This window comes from Atheta coriaria, unplaced genomic scaffold (assembly GCF_025399875.1).
Source record: "Atheta coriaria isolate IRGN ID8LTWV9N9 unplaced genomic scaffold, Caltech_Dcor_3.1 hic_scaffold_3_pilon, whole genome shotgun sequence".
In the NCBI taxonomy this organism is placed as follows: domain Eukaryota; kingdom Metazoa; phylum Arthropoda; class Insecta; order Coleoptera; family Staphylinidae; genus Dalotia; species Dalotia coriaria.
The window spans coordinates 10,912,077-10,928,572 of record NW_027045445.1 but is presented as its reverse complement, the minus strand read 5'-3'; the positions used below and the strand labels follow the sequence as shown (position 1 = coordinate 10,928,572).

The 16,496-nt window shown below is 36.7% G+C and overlaps 1 protein-coding gene across 4 annotated transcripts in view; it reads left to right on the top strand.

Moving 5' to 3' along the window:
* Window positions 1-10,703, top strand: part of Octbeta2R (Octopamine beta2 receptor) — a 38,188-nt gene extending 27,485 nt beyond the window's left edge. For all 4 annotated transcript variants that reach the window (XM_065299672.1, XM_065299671.1, XM_065299673.1 and 1 more), the window contains one exon: window positions 7,728-10,703. In XM_065299672.1, the coding sequence (XP_065155744.1) occupies window positions 7,812-9,089 (1,278 nt within the window). In that variant the 5' untranslated portion in view covers window positions 7,728-7,811 and the 3' untranslated portion in view covers window positions 9,090-10,703. The remainder of the gene's footprint in view (window positions 1-7,727) is intronic.
* Window positions 10,704-16,496: the final 5,793 nt, after the last annotated feature.

The following is a 16,496-nucleotide window of genomic DNA, read 5'->3' as shown; positions in this document are numbered from 1 at the left end:
CTGTATTGACGTGTTTGACTGACGTCGCATGACATTTCATACCGCCTTGTGCTACTCCGTAGGCAAATGCGCAGGCGTTTGCTCCGTCCCGTGCATAATGCAAGTATATAATGAATATTATGTACGGCTTGGCCGTCCGTATATTAGCTATCACTTTTTGTGACTAAAAACTGGCGCTTTATGGGTGGAAATAGAAAAATTTTATTGTAACTCAAGTAAATAAAACAATATCAAATTATTTTATTTAAAAACAATATTGATTTCATATTTGCATGTAAAATAAAAGTTCTATATTAATAAATGTATAAAATATTGTATTTATTGTTGGAGTAAAATACAATTTGTGAAAATTTAAATAAAAAGCGAGTTTAATACGCTCGTTCATGTTTGTCAATGGCAGTTAAGTTAATTTATTATCCCGCCGGTAGAGCGAATTGCCAAACTCGAACGTTTCAAAATGCGAATCATAATTAAAGTGGAAATTGACTAGCAGTCGAACATTTCGGTGTTTATATTGAAAAAAATATATAAAAATGTAAATAATCAAATGTCGAAATATCGAAATCACAGCGCAAATTATATTAATTATTTTTTGGAATTTCAATCATGTCCCTATCGACAGTTAATTTCGGGATGATTCACGTTTTTAATTGGGTATCAATTTAATTATGAATTATTAAATGGAAATTATAAAATTGCATTTCTGCATTTAGTTCATTATTAATTTATTAAATTTGGAACAAAATGTATGATCAATAATAATATATTGCAAATGAAATGTTCAAAATGACTTTTAGACACGTAAATTGGTCAAAATAATTTTTTAGTTTGATTCGTGGCAATTTTTTTTGTAAAATTGTAGATTTACGCATTAAAAAATTTGATGTTTTTGAAAAACAGATAAGTTTTATAAAGAAATTTTATAAATAACATGTCAATTTAATTATTCCCTTGTTGCTTGGGCAAATAATAAATAAATTTGTCAATAAGATTCTTAATTTTATTTTAAAACTAGCATTTGCCCGCGACTTCGTCCCGGTAGTGTTTAATAAAAATGTAATTAGTTTTTACTCTCTTGTTCAAGACATAGTATATGTCAATTCTATCAATAAGATTTGCAATTTTATTTTAAAGAAATTAATTATATAAAGATTTGCTAATAATGCACTTCAACACGCCATCCCGGATTCTACTATTTAACTATAACTATGATTGAATCTCAATGTCAACTTTTATCCTATAGAAAAAAATTTTCTTTACGGTTTTCCCGGCAATTATTTGAATTTTTCTCGCCCTAAAAACATTTTTGGACGTGAACGAACATTATAAAAAAAAGTGGTCAAATTGGTGTAGGCGTTGTTGAGTTATGCGCTTACCAACAGATTTTGCGATTATATTATAGCTTTGGAAAATTGTAAGTTTACGCATTGAAAAACGGTAAAAACTTGTTTTTTTCTTGGGAAAACCGATTAATTTTATGAAATTTTTTTTATTAAATAGCAAGTCGATATAATTATTCGCTTGTTTCTGGGGCAAATAGTGTAAATTTGTCAATAAGATTTTTAATTTGATTATAAAGTAATGAAATTTGCTACTAATGCACTTTATCGCCATCTAGATTTGAATTATATTACTATATATATATATATATATAATGTTCTTGGCTCCTATGTGGAGCATAGAGCCTCACTAAGCGCCCTCCAACGGACTCTGTTTCGGGCAACCGCCTTTGCTTCGTTCCAGCCCATATTTTGGTTTCGGAGCTCCTCTATTGTGGATCTTCGCCAGGTATTGGCCGGTCTACCAACCCTTCTCTTCCCCTGTGGGTTCCATTCTAGCGCATTTCTGGCGATATCTCCGGCGTCTCTTCTCAAGATGTGCCCAATCCACCCCCATTTTCTCTTGCGTATTTGATTTATAATGGGAGTTTCATCACATCGACGGTGCAACTCATCGTTGGAGATTGTCATTGGCCAGAATATGCGCAAGATCATTCTCAAGCACTTGTTTATGAAGGTTTGGAGTTTGTGTGTGCTTGAGCTCGTTGACCTCCATGTTTCGCATCCATATAAAGGGTGGATTTTACATTTGTGCGGAATATGCGCAGTTTTGTTCTTAGTGTATAGACGCTTGACTTCCATACTGTGCTCAGCATTCTGAAGGATTGCTGGGCTTTCTTTATTCTGTTGTTTATATCTGCGTCGGTCCCCCCTTTTATGTCAATTATACTTCCTAGATATAGGAATTCCTTGACCTCTTCTATTTCCGTATTATCTATTTGGAGTTTTAAGGTGTTGTTTGTATTTATACGCATTTCTTTTGTTTTGGCAATATTTATTCTTAGGCCAATTTTACTTGCCTCCCTTGCTAATGTTGTTAGCTGTCGGCTCACGCCTTCGAACGTATGTGACATCAGGCAGATGTCGTCGGCGTAATCCAGGTCGCTGAGGTGCGAGGTTAGTGTCCAGCGCAACCCATCCCTGTTCTGGTCTACCTTTGCTAGTATGTAGTCTAAGGCGATGTTAAATAGTAATGGGGATATGACACATCCTTGTTTTACTCCTCTGTGTATCGTAAAACTTTCGCTTTTTCACCGTTGTGTAACACACTGCAGTTTGCATCAGTGTAGAGTTCTTGCAGGATGCTTATTATCTTTGTTGGTACACCTCGCGACTTAAGGATCCTCCATAAAGCGTCGTGGTTCAGGCTGTCGAATGCTTTCTCAAAGTCGATGAAGGCGATGAATAGTGGTGATCGCCATTCTACTGATTGCTCGATAATTATACGAAGGGTATTGATATGATCGATGCATGAGCGATTCGGCCGAAAACCTGCTTGGTTCGGGCGCAGGGTGTTTTCTATAGTTTCCGCTAATCTTGTTTGGACGATTTTCGCGATAATCTTATTAATTGTGTTTAATAGCGTTATGCCACGCCAGTTGTTACACTCGGTCAAGTTACCTTTTTTGGGAAGCTTGATGATTAGCCCTTCTTTCCACTTGGTCGGAATCTTGTTGTTGTTCCATGCTTCCTTAATACAGTGGTATAGTTCATTTGCCATCCATGTGGCGTTTACTTTTAGTAGTTCCGCTGGAACGTTATCAGCTCCTGCTGCTTTGTTGTTCTTAAGCGTCTTTATAGCTGCAGTTATCTCCGCGACTGAAGGCGGGTTCGAGTCAATGTTCAGTTGTCTACCTGGGTTATTCTCTGGCTCCCAGTTAATTGTTTCGTTTGCGCTGAGCATGTCGGAGAAATGTTCCCTCCATCTTTCGAGCTGCTTGTCTGACTCAACTAACAGGCGGCCGTTTTTTGACTTAATGAAGTGTGTGCGTGTAGAGTACTTATTGGCCAGTTTCTTTGTGAGGTTGTAAAGTTCTCTCGAGTTGTTGTTGAGCATTGCTTCTTCTGCTTGTCTGCAAATATCATCTATCCACCTGCGTTTGTCTCTTCTGGCTTCCCTTTTGACCTTTTGGCAAAGGCCTGTGTACTCTACCTGTGCCGCTGCCCTATATTCTTGCGAAAGATTTTGGAGTAGCAGGTGTTTTTTCCTCTTTCGGTCTTCTATCAGCAACCACGTGTTTTCGCTGATCCATTCTTTCCTTTGCCTGCTTTTCACTCCAATTGTTGTTTTGGCGACTTCAATGATGTTGTCGGCCATATTTTCCCATTTTGTGCTGATTTTTGGTTTATTGTCTCTTGCATTTTTCCTTGAAGGATTTTGCTATTTGTGGAATGCGTAGCTTCTCTATATTTAGTTTTATTCGTTTCATATCGGCTGGTTGCTTGGGTACTGCTAGTTTTATTCTCAATGTGCCAACTATTAGGTGGTGGTCACTGGCTACATCAGCACCTCTCTTGTTCCTCACATCGAGTAATGACGATCTCCATTTCCTAGAGATTGTGATATGATCGATTTGGTTGTGGGTTTTTGTCTGGCGAGACCCACGTTGTCTTGTGAATCTGTTTGTGGGGAACAGCGTACCCTATTACCAGGTTCGCGTTGGAGCAGAACTGTGTGAAGTATGTGCCGTTTTCGTTAATCTGCCCAACGCCGTTTTTTCCCATAATTTCTTCCAAATTCTCGTTTTGAGCGCCTACTTTCGCATTAAGGTCGCCCATGAGAATTTTTATGTCACCGCTGTTTACGTCTTTTATAGTTTTCTCGAGGATGTCATAGAATTCATCTTTATCCTCTTTAGAAGCGTTATTGGTTGGGGCGTAACATTGGATAAAAGTTACTTTTCTGAACCTGGTGTAGAATCTTGCTGTTATTACTCTTTCGTTTATTGGTGTCCATGAGATTAGACTCTTTTTAGCATGTTTACTGAGTAGAAATCCTACACCGCTTTCGTGTTTTCCAGATTCATTACCACTAAAAAGTAGTCGTTCTCCACCTTGTGTGGGATGTTCTCCTTTCCCCAACCAACGTACTTCTGATATACCTAAAATATGTAGATTATATTTGAGAAATTCCTTAGTTACCTGCTGCAATTTGGAGCTCTCGTATAACGTTTGCACGTTCCAGCAGCCGAAACGTATCTTGTGTTTAGTATTAGCCAGGGTCGTCCTCGTATTATCCGTCCGGGTTTGCTTAGTTGAAGTTTCAGTAATAGGTTTGATTTAGGGTGAGTAGGTTATTAGCCTTCTGCACCCGAGTTTGGTGCTGGGGCTGCCAGCTGGAGCGTCCAAACCCGCCTCAGTGTACCTGGATGTTTGACGATGTTGTTGATGTCCCGCACTTGACGTGGTGAAAGTGAGGTTATACCGCCTCATATTCGGTCGCCAGAGCCTCGTTTGTCGAAATCAGGGCGCACCACGTGAAGGGGAGGTTGGCAGTTGGCACCCACGGCCCTTGCGCCCCAATTATTATTATATTACTATAACTATATATTATTACTATAACTATTATTAAATCTCCATATCAATTTTCATGCCTTATTATTCAGCTTTCAAATTACTTTATGGGGACAGAAAGTACCCTATTTGCTTTTCCTTGACTTTAAATATTTTTATACCAAAATTTATCAAAATTGATGTAGTAGTTATTATGTGAAGGAGTAACAAATAAACAAACATACACAACCTCACATTTACCATTATACAATTACTTTAAATACCTATACCTAAAAAAGAAAAATCAATATTTTTCAATCTTTTAGTATCCGTAAAATCACCATTTCAATATTCAGGCTTTACCTCAGTAACCCCCATAAAAGACATTTTTGTAGCGTAAAACACGAAAAAATGTCCGTAAGCCGTAATAACTTGGCGATGGCTTGCCTATAACCACCAATAAAGCCCTGAAAGCATCGAATATGTTTGCACACGCTTTGCAAGCCCTCATAAACGCTCCGAAACAGATCAGATACGTTTGCCGGTTTCGAGTTAGAGAGTTTTTGGCCCCGCATCGACTGGTGTGACACACTTTTGCGACCGTATCAATTCGGGCTAATCTTCCTGTTCCATTCGGGACGCAGCGAAAAAAAAACACAACATGGTCGTATCACTGCACGCGCATTGCACTACACGCTTGTTTGGACTTTCAGTACATTTCACACGATACTATACTATGTATGAACAAACTATGAGCATATACGCTCGTCACAAATTAATTGAAAATAGTGCATTGGATGATTTTTTTTCCAGCGTTATCAACAAATGTGCGTTTGAGTAAAAAAAAAAAACTAAAACAAAATTCAGTTTGACATTTAAAAAAATTGTGTGATGTATTAAAATGCAAATGCATGTTGGTTGTTGTTGCAGTTTTTGTTGTTGCGTGCAATATTTTACGTCAGCAATTATTCCAATCATTTTCAGAGAAATAAATTGCTGCATCTGCAAGGGTTTTGTTTCCAATTGCTGCAGTAATTGTGTCATTTGATATTTTTCAACCGAATTCATTCTGTAATTATTTAAACTTTAAAGAAAAATTTATCGTAAAGTAACATTTTTATTTTTATTTCACCCTGAAGACATTTATTGATGAAATTTATTACTTCCGGATGATTTATATCTAATTAATCCGTTCTCTCTCCTGAGAATAACCGATAAAATTCTGCGTGGGCAAAGCACGTTTATTTAGAGAATTTCAATATTTTCTAACTAAACAATTTTTATTTTCGTTACATGCAGATACGTTATTTTGCGTGTGGGCGCATAGAGAAAGGAAGCCGAATGTAAATCATCTTAATCCTCTTTTATGAGCCAATTGCTGTTGCTCTCCTCTTCATCCCTATTATGCTGCGTTTTTTGTTTTCGAAATTTCATTTCCTCTCCCGGGTGCCATCCTCCTGCCATTCCGGCTTTATCCGCCTAGAGAATTACATTGTTCAAATTGCGTTGCTCTTTAAAATATGAGAATATAACAAGAATTATATTTTGTATTTTCTTACAATATTTGCGATAAACTAAACGTGCGCTGCACGTTAATTCTTAAATAACGCATCAAAAGTTGCCTAAAATTTGAGCATAGTATTTTATTTGTGTAAATAACAATCTCAATCAATTATGTTAACATATTTGCAGTTTTTCTGCGCATTGTTTGCCTTTACGCCTCCACCATTATTGTATTTTTATACTTTCATCCATCTTTGAGGCCAGTAAGCTTTGATCATTCCCGTTTGATGGCATGGTCCGCCGCTGTATGAACTCTCCGACTTGCTACTCGCTTGTAAACTAATAACAGCGAATGAAATAAACCTCTTTGCTTCTTGACTCTCTCGCGTTGTTATCGAATCCTGGCGCGCGCGTGTACGTTCTGTTTACCAAGCGAAACGAGATCGGGCGCTGCGTTGATAAAAGCTCTCATGCAATAGATGGCCAATTGCATCATAAAACATGAAGCATTGAACATGTCGATTTGACAAATAACAAATAACAAATAATATTTATTACATCGTCTGATGAAATTTTCTTTTTCTTCTCTTTTCTTTTCAAACACTGTTACAGTGTAAATACCTATAATTAAATTTCAAGTACAGTTTGTACATTTACATGCAATAAAATTTTATGTGCGGTTAATCTTGAAACTATAAAACTTGGCAAAGGTGCAAGGCGCCCGGCGCCTCCACCATCTTTCACTTTGAGGCAATTTTATCGTCCGCAACCAATTACACACGTTGAACCTGAACCTGACTTAGGGCACTAAAAAATAACAATGTAACATTAAATTGTTATGTGGCGCGAGATTTGGTGGATTTGTTCACGTTTGGGAATTGGAAGAATCAATAATAAATTTGCGCCTATAAGGTTGAAGCGAGCCAGGCATTTATCAAAGCCTCGGTAATCGAAGCTACCACACGACACCACGCCGCAAAACGCTCGAGGTCTTGAGGTAAAGCGTCGCTTCGAATTTCCTTCCATTTCACAGACGGCGAACAGTGAAGAACACTTAATCACTTATCTGTCTGTACAACAGTATCATCTAGCATGAAATTTACACCGTAAAATTATAAAAAAAAAAACGTAAAAATATTTAGGTTGCGAGTTAACTTTAGACTCGACATATTTGTCGCGGATTACACATCATATAAATGCGATATTTATAATGTGACACGATGACACTGGTTCATAAATAAAATCTTTCGCAAATGGGCTATATTTATGCGTTTGAATTGGAATTATTCCAAGCGCGTTTGTTTTTCGTGCGATTTTTGAAGGTTTTAATCTCGATTCAGCTGTCGTACTGCGTGAAATATTAACAGGTTTTTTTCTCTTCTATTTTTGCAGATGAATGCAAAGCATGCAACGTTGCGACTCTATCGAGAATAAACACTTCTGAAAGGCGGTTTTGAGGAAGGGTCGGCGGACGTAATGGATCCCGACATCATTAACGTCAGCAGCACGCCGGCAGTCGTCTACACTCTGACCGCAACCAACTCCACACTACCGCTGGATGGCGCTGCTGATGTGGAGCAAGAATGGTCCGATTTTCTACTGCTGTTCATCCGCGCTGTACTCATGGGTTGCATCATCATCGCCGCCATCTTCGGCAACCTGCTTGTCATTGTCTCAGTCATGCGTCACAGAAAACTACGAGTCATTACGAATTACTTCGTGGTGTCACTAGCGTTGGCTGACATGTTAGTCGCCATGTTTGCAATGACCTTCAACGCAAGCGTGCAGATCTTCGACCGGTGGTTGTTTGGGTATTTCATGTGTGATGTGTGGAACTCATTGGATGTCTACTTCTCAACTGCTTCCATTCTTCATCTGTGTTGTATCTCCGTCGATCGATACTATGCAATCGTGCGACCTTTAAAGTACCCTATCAGTATGACCAAGCGGGTGGTAGCCATCATGTTGTTGAATACATGGATCAGCCCGGCGATAATCAGTTTTGTTCCCATATTCATGGGCTGGTATACAACGGACGAAAATCAAGACTTCCGACATCGTAATCCCGACGTATGCGAGTTTCGTGTCAACAAACTCTACGCAGTATTCAGTAGTAGTATCTCCTTCTGGATACCATGCACGATTATGATCTTCACCTACTTTGCCATCTTCAGGGAAGCCAATCGCCAGGAGAAGGAAATGTTCAATCGCCATGGAGCAGCACGTCTTCTACATCAGAACAACACCAATGGAGATATGCTGTCCAATTCAGGCGGATCATCCAAAACCCTCGTGCATGAGATCAATCAAGACCTGCATCATACTCCGACCAAAGAAAGGAACATTATCAAGATGAAACGTGAACACAAAGCAGCACGTACCTTGGGTATCATCATGGGCACCTTCATCCTCTGCTGGTTACCATTCTTTTTATGGTACATCAGCACATCACTGTGCAGTTCTTGCTACTGTCCTGATATTGTGGTGACCATTGTATTCTGGATCGGATACTTCAACTCCACACTCAATCCACTCATCTACGCGTACTTCAATCGCGAGTTTCGTGAAGCCTTCAAAAACACGCTGCAGTGCGCATTTTGCAGTCTGTGTCGACGTCCCCCTTCGGATCTGGACTCTTATGATGTTCGGCGACCTTCGATACGTTACGACGATCGGACCCGAAGCATCTATTCGGAGACTTATATGAAACACGTTGATCGACGTAGAAGCTCCGAGTACGGGTCAAGTCTCTGAGTAGACCTAACTAGTAGCAGACTTACAACAACCAGCTTTTAGTCTGTGTGTTTGTCTGCTACTAGTTACCGAATTACTGAACAATTAACAAAATATTAATACGGCTCTAAACGTGGAACTAAACCAAAGATGAGAGAATAAATAACAAAAATGGTGCTACTTTTTTTTACTGCTACGTATATATTACCTAAAAATAAACAAAAAAGAAACAAAAAGTGTGTTTGTGTTCTGAACGTTTAGAAATTGAATGTTAAATGTGTTATAAATGTGATTATGATTAAATGTACGACAAGTAAATGTATAAATTATTTCAAACCAACTGCGTAGTATTTAAATATTTAAATATTGTAAATAGCTTGTAATATACATAAAGAAAAATGCAGCTTATTTTATTTTTTTGTTATTTTTTTAATTGTTTTTATTCGCCGACAAAAAAATTGTGTGATATATTATGTTACTAAAGTGAATTAATTTATTCTTGAATAAACAAAACGAATGTAAACTGTACCAGTTTGACGGGAAAAGCGCGCCGATCGATCGATCAAAATTAGATAACGTTGGTTTGTGGATGTATCGACAAGGATTGCGAGAATGGACGCGGGAACAGGAAATTAAAATAAACAATGTGTGCGTGGATGATATTCTCGATTTGATATTCGAATAAAATTCAACATAAAACTCAAATAAAGTAAAAAACCAAAAATAACCACAATTAGTAAAAAAAAGATAAAATTTAGTCATAAATGTACGACTTTATTGTAAAAGGCAAATAGTTTTGCTCCGTGATGCAAAGTAGGTTAAAATATAATCAATTTATGATGTATAAGTAGCGAGATACAATCATCACTAATAATATTAGATGGTTAAGTAACTTACGTAATAAACTAGGATGAAACACAAATAATTCTAATTATAAACAATTTAAACGTTTAAAAATAAACATTTTTGCGTTCTCTGCACTTGTACTGCAACTCAAACACTTGAACTTTTTATGTTTTTCAAATGCATATGCAAATTTTTTGTTTTAAATTTTTTTTTCATAAAATTTATTGTAAATAATGTAAATATCCATTCTTACATTCTCTATATGTAAAGTGTAATGTTTTGTTTTTTAGATGGAATAAAAATAAATTCGCTCGGGAAACCATCCGCAATATGAATAATTACGACCTAATTTAAATTGCATTGTATTACGTTCGGATGGTTTGCCTTCAAAATAAAATACAGGTTATGAAATACATCGAATCATTACAGAAATTTTTAGATGTTGGAAACTGTGAACATGATTAAGCTCTCGATGGAAACCAAGCGCACAGGAAATGAATAGTTCTTATACGATGTAAATGAACTAAAAACTAATTAAATTAATTGATTGATTTTATGTAAATTAACGAGAAGTGAAGATAGATTGGTATGTAGTCTTCCTGTTTTTGATAAGTGAACAAATTTATGAATAAATTACATGACATTATCAGGACGCAGAAAATTACATATTTTTTGTTGTTTTTGTTATAAATTAATTAGTTAAATGAAAAATTGAACAATTGCGTCTAATGAAAACCATATACGGCAAATAAATAAAATATATTTGATGTATGAATGTTTTCATGTAAATTGTAAACTTGTTTTATTTGCTACCACAAAAATATTGCAATCCTGAAAAATGTTCCTGAATTTTAAAAATGGCGCTGTGTTTTTGATAATTTTCCAAGCGCCGCTAATGAAATTTCATCCTCATCCACTTCAGCCGCTGGAAAAACTTTGATGAGAATAATGGCCGCATAGAAAGGACTCTCGAAGGCACTTGTAGACTTGGCTGGGTCTTGAAACCAAAGGCGATGCGCGTTGATTTTTAGCGCAATAATGGAAAAACGGTGGAAAATTCGAACGCGCAAGGAGAAGGTAAGTGTGTACATTAGATGCAAGCCGAGAGGAGAGAAAATGAACTAATTATTCAAATTACGCTCGAGGTTCTCATGAAATTAAATGAGTCGCCGAAGAATGCAAATGCGACGCGTTTTTCTTTTCGCATCGTTAGTAAGACTTTTCATCTTTTACCGTTGAAAAAATATAGTTTATGCAACAAACACTAAAATCTGATAAAAATATTTTAAAATAAAATTTAACCTAAAAAATGTACGTTTTATTTAAAGAAATTTAAATTACAAAGTATGTTATTTAATTTTGTGATTAAAGTCTAGGGAAAATAGTAGAAAAAGTATTTTTAAATTAAAATATTTTAGAACATGACTCCATGATTAGTTAAGGTAATCAGTTTTCACAAAAAACTAATCAAGGCAGATTTGCATCCCCGAGTGGCGGTATTAAGGGTGACGAAATTATTTTGCGAAATTGGAAAATCGTGTCGTGCAATGATGTTGAAAACGGGCTTCACGGTAATGTTAGCAAAGGTAGCGGCGTGTTTGACCTCATTTTACAATCTCTGCATGTTTCTGAACCAACGATTTTATACCCACGTAAAATACCATCAAATTATTTTAAACGTTAAATAATTATTTTATTGTTTAATAAAATTCTCACAAAAAGAAAGAAAAAAAACGTAACAAAAATGTCGTGTTTTTAAAATTAGAAACTTTTTGAGAAAGTTTGACGTTAATGTGTTATGGATGCGAGAGATAATACGATGCGATGGTGGAGGCGCCGGGCAAAAATTAATTTTTTGCTCACGTCGTCATAAATCAATATGCGTCAACAGAACATACTCATACACGTGCCCAGCACACAATTCCATACAGATTTGCGTTTATTTTCAGATAAGAAAAACGCGTGTGTGAGCATAAAACAAAATCAATTTTTTTTTTCGGGGGGAAAAAATAAGTAACATCAGTAAACGGTGTGGGAGATGAAATGAGGGTGGAAACTGCGCTTTACGTCGGGTGTAATTTATTCATGAAATTTGATCCGGCTTTGCTTGTCTTTTGTTTCAGTTCTTGGGCGGCAGTCTAGCGTGCGGAATCCGATTTGGGTGCGCCATCCGCTTTGCCCAAAACGCTATATCGCCATCCGGAATTGTGCATTCTTGCAAAATATCCAAATGAAGCAAAGCGGAAAACTTGACGAAGAAAAAATGTTCAACACATTTAGTTAAAAAGTTTTGCTCGGTGATATATGCAACCAAATGTGCATTGAGAGTATTACAAGTTGTATAGCCGCGCAATTTGATCCTTATTTAATGCTGTTTAGTAAGTGTTAAGTTTTAGATTAAACTAGATCCAACTTTATTAAATAATAATAAATCAGCTAAGCTCCAGAAGAGCATCTGCGACATGGCGTAAAATCTGCAAAGCAAAATTTCCGCGAATCCCAAATCTGAAACATAAACAACGCAAAATTACCAAATTACGCCCGAGTTAAATTGCCATAAATTCACCGGGCGCGCGAGAGACAAAGAAACAAGTTTTGGCGTGAGTTGGAATTTTCACCCGTCGTTCTTCGCCCGCAATAATTGGTGCATAAACTTGGACAATTAACCGTGCGGGAGAAAGACGCAAATATATTGCCTTCCGTTTTCCTGTTTTCCTGTTTACTTGTTTTCGTTTTCACTTCTCACGTTTCGCTAACGCGTGTACCACGCGTATTTACGTTGATCTGTATACACTTACTTCTTTTTCGTGGCGGTTTTTTTTAGTGAAAAAGAGAAAAAGTGTTTTTCTACACTAACAACGCTTAAGCGAGCGTGCAGAAGAGTGTGCAGGCACGTGGAACAACAAGCGATATCATAAATTGTACCCGGTTTCTACTCGGCAGAAAAAAATAATAAAAATGTGTAGTAGAAGTTACTAAATGATGAAATAAAATAAAAAAACGTATTTTTAGATTCATTGGGTGTCGACATAAAACAAGCAAAATGATGTCATTTGCCGTCATTCCTTTTCATTCGTTTCGGTCGGTATCTGCTTTTGTCTGGGCTAGGAATCCAGGTTTGTTTTCAATGGCACCAATAGTCCGTTCGCCCGGGAACATCGTTCCTTTCAAGTCCTATCGAGCTCTTTCAAGGATCCCATCCAGGGTATTTCTCAAAAGTCATTGTCAATGCCTGTGTTGTATTCCAAGAGTCTAATTCCACTAAAATACGCACTACTGAAACCAACATTATCTAAAAATATAAACATAAATTATTCTATTTATTTAAATATTATATTTACGTAATATTTTTCTATTTAAAATTATTTTTATACATTTTTACTTTTAATTCTTGTAAAAAAAACATTTTCCAGTGCATTTCATCAAGTTTCATTGTTTTTCATATTCTGTTAACAATTGCAACGATTGTTAATTGCGTTTTTTGTGCTTTTATTCATATAGAGAAACAATATTATGCAACTAGAATCAATACAATCCAATATGCCGTAAATTAAAACTCGTTGATTAAACACACCGCATGTAGCGCTATTTGATGATCTCTGCGTAATGCTGAGTGGGCTCTGTCGCGTCATCAATATTACAGCGCGGTGTGTGCTGCGATGGCGGATGCGCCGGGCTTTGCGCGGTTTTATCTATCAGTAGGCCGTGGCGGGCTTTGTCGGGCGGCGCTTTTGTGCTTTTGCATTGCGCACCGTCTCTGCAATTGACAGCGCGACGCCCAAAGAAGTGATGACGGCTTGTGCAAATGCTGAATGCGACTGCAAACGTGAAATAATTCAACTTTTTAAATTTTATTAAGTGTTGTACATTTTTACGCTTGCATAAAATTAAAATCATTAAAAATTATTTTTTTGTGAACAAAATTTTATTTTGTTATTTTTTTAAAATCTATAATATAAAAATGAATTGTAAAATATGTTGGTATGCGCATAACTCCACAACGCTTAGACCAATTTGGCCAATTCTTTTTTTAAAATGTTTGTTAAAGTCCAAGGATGGTTTTTACGGTGAGAAAAATTTGAATAATTGCCGGGAAAACCCTAAAGACTGCTCTTTTCTATAGGATAAAAGTTGGCATTGAGATTCCATAGTTATAGTTAAATAGTTCTGTAAAATAAAATTGCGAATCTTATTTATAGAATTGACACATACTATGTCTAGAACAAGAGAGTCAAAACAAATTACATTTTTATTAAACACTACCGGGACGAAGTCGCAGGCTAGATTAAAATAATAATTTGTTACTGTTGGTTTAATAATTGTCATTTTATCGAATTGCCTGCTGACCTCATAGCATTTGTACCTACAATTTGCTCAAATATGCGACAATTATTGTTAATGTATAATGTGTGCGCGTAACAATGTCAGCGGCGGAAAATTGCGTCCGTAACGCATAGCAAACAATAATTAGAAGTAGATTATTAACTGTGCGCTTATAATTTGTCCGTCCGACGCGGACGGGCTATTTGTCAGAATGATGCATCGACCGCGTGCGCAGTTTTCGGGTCGAGCGCACCGAGAGAGCTTTCGGATTGACTGGGAGTACAGGGATTGCGCGCCGGGAACGGGTACGTCGCGCGCAAAGAGCGCATTCTGGTTGTCAAAATGCGCCGAACTCGCCCGGAAACCTGTCACTTGCACGGTGTTGTATAAATCATCGCATTTGTGAATTGAAACTTGCGTTGAAAAAACAAATGTTTCCTATAAATCAATTAAATCCGAAAAATACAATTTATTGACTTGCGGTATAAGTTCCGAGCGCCGCATAACCATAAAACACTTACTAAACTTACTTGTTTTCTTCCTGGTTGCTTGTTATAAGTATTTACTTCTTATTATTACTTTACAACAATGCGATAGTTGGTAAAAGAAGAAACTTTTAATTGGTTATTCTATTATTTCTTTTGCCTGTTACTAAACTTCTTGCTGCAGTAACTTTATCTATATCTATACGATTTAACAGAATGTCCCATTGTGTGAAGTTTAATTGTTTGTTTTAGTTTTCTTGCTAAGTACAGATTGGCAATTATTGTTGGAAGAAGTAAAACCTATTTAAAAACACTTTTATTTTCAGCTTATTTTCAGTTTTCTAAGTAATAGAGTCTATATTGCATTCTTGCTTACGTTTATCTTTAGTCAAGATCGCCAAGGGCACGGCCACGACGCCGACGACGACGACAATCGGCACAACGGGGTGAAGTTTTAAGGTTCAGGGTGAAAGCTTGCAAAACCTCGTCGGGGCTTCGCCGCCGCTAATCGTTTCGTTCCACGGCGCGTAACACAACAAGCTACAACAACGTGTAATTACGCAACTCCCATAACACGACATTTTCTAATTATCCGTAATACTTTCCTTGTGGCGTAATTGACTTACATCGCTGGTACAAGTCGTGTGTTGCTTGTGCGGTGTGGAGTTACATCGCCTGAAATTAAATCCGATCTAATCGCAAAACGTTTTGATACAAAAGAGAAATATTATAAAAATAAATACACGTTAAAAGTTCATTTGTTATGTTCTTGGGTTTATTATGTTTAATTTGGTGAGTGAATGAGAATCTTGAAAAGGGTACATCTTTTGGTGGGAGTAGTAAAACAGGTTTTGTTAAGGGAAACTTGCGACACCTGCGAGGGAAAATCAGCACTCCTGCCTGCTATTCTAACAACTGCTGCAGTTTTCCAAGTGAACAACGTGATCATATGGCTAAACTACGCCACTATATTGCAACCGTTGCGACTAAACTTCTCTGTAAATATACGCTCTCTGCAAATAGCGACAACATTGAGTCGTTTTCTGCAACACGGAGTTGAAGGGGGCAGGTACTAATTTTCGTTCTCTTTTTTGTTTTAGCAATCGCTTTCGAGTTCCTATCGCAGTCATGAGCTAAATTGGAATGCGAATTTGATTCGCTTCGTCGATCGACTTCCGATTTTAAATAAAATAAACAATGACACCCTTGTTGAAATGTTGTAACGCATAAAATACTGGTAAGGTGTCATTACTTGCTTCTTTTATACACTCGTGTTCGTAATACGTACATCTTTTTAATCTCTTCGCATTAATGCATTTCGAACGGGGCGGCGCACAAACTTTAGCGGGGCATCTAGAAATGTAAAATTAAATTCTCCGTCGTGTTGTATTTGTTAGCGGTAGAAGTGACTCGTGTTTAGGGCACCGTATGAATGTAACGGTGGATGTAACCGGATAGAGGTAGTTTCCGACGGAAAATAATATGAATTTATATATATTTAGACCATTTTTATTAACTAAAATAATATAGGTATTTAATTTCAAGAGTAAACTACCAAAGAAGTAAAATTTGAATGTTATTATGCTTTTTTGTAGTTTTTGAAGAGATTTGATGCAATTCTCAGTAAATATGTGATTTTATGACGAATATATACTTTCATTGACCATTTATGTAGTGTATTATGTTTATTTATTGCTAAATTAATGAATATTTGCATTAAAATTGCAAAATTTAGTTCATTAATTTTGAATTAATACATTCTAGCGACATCTAC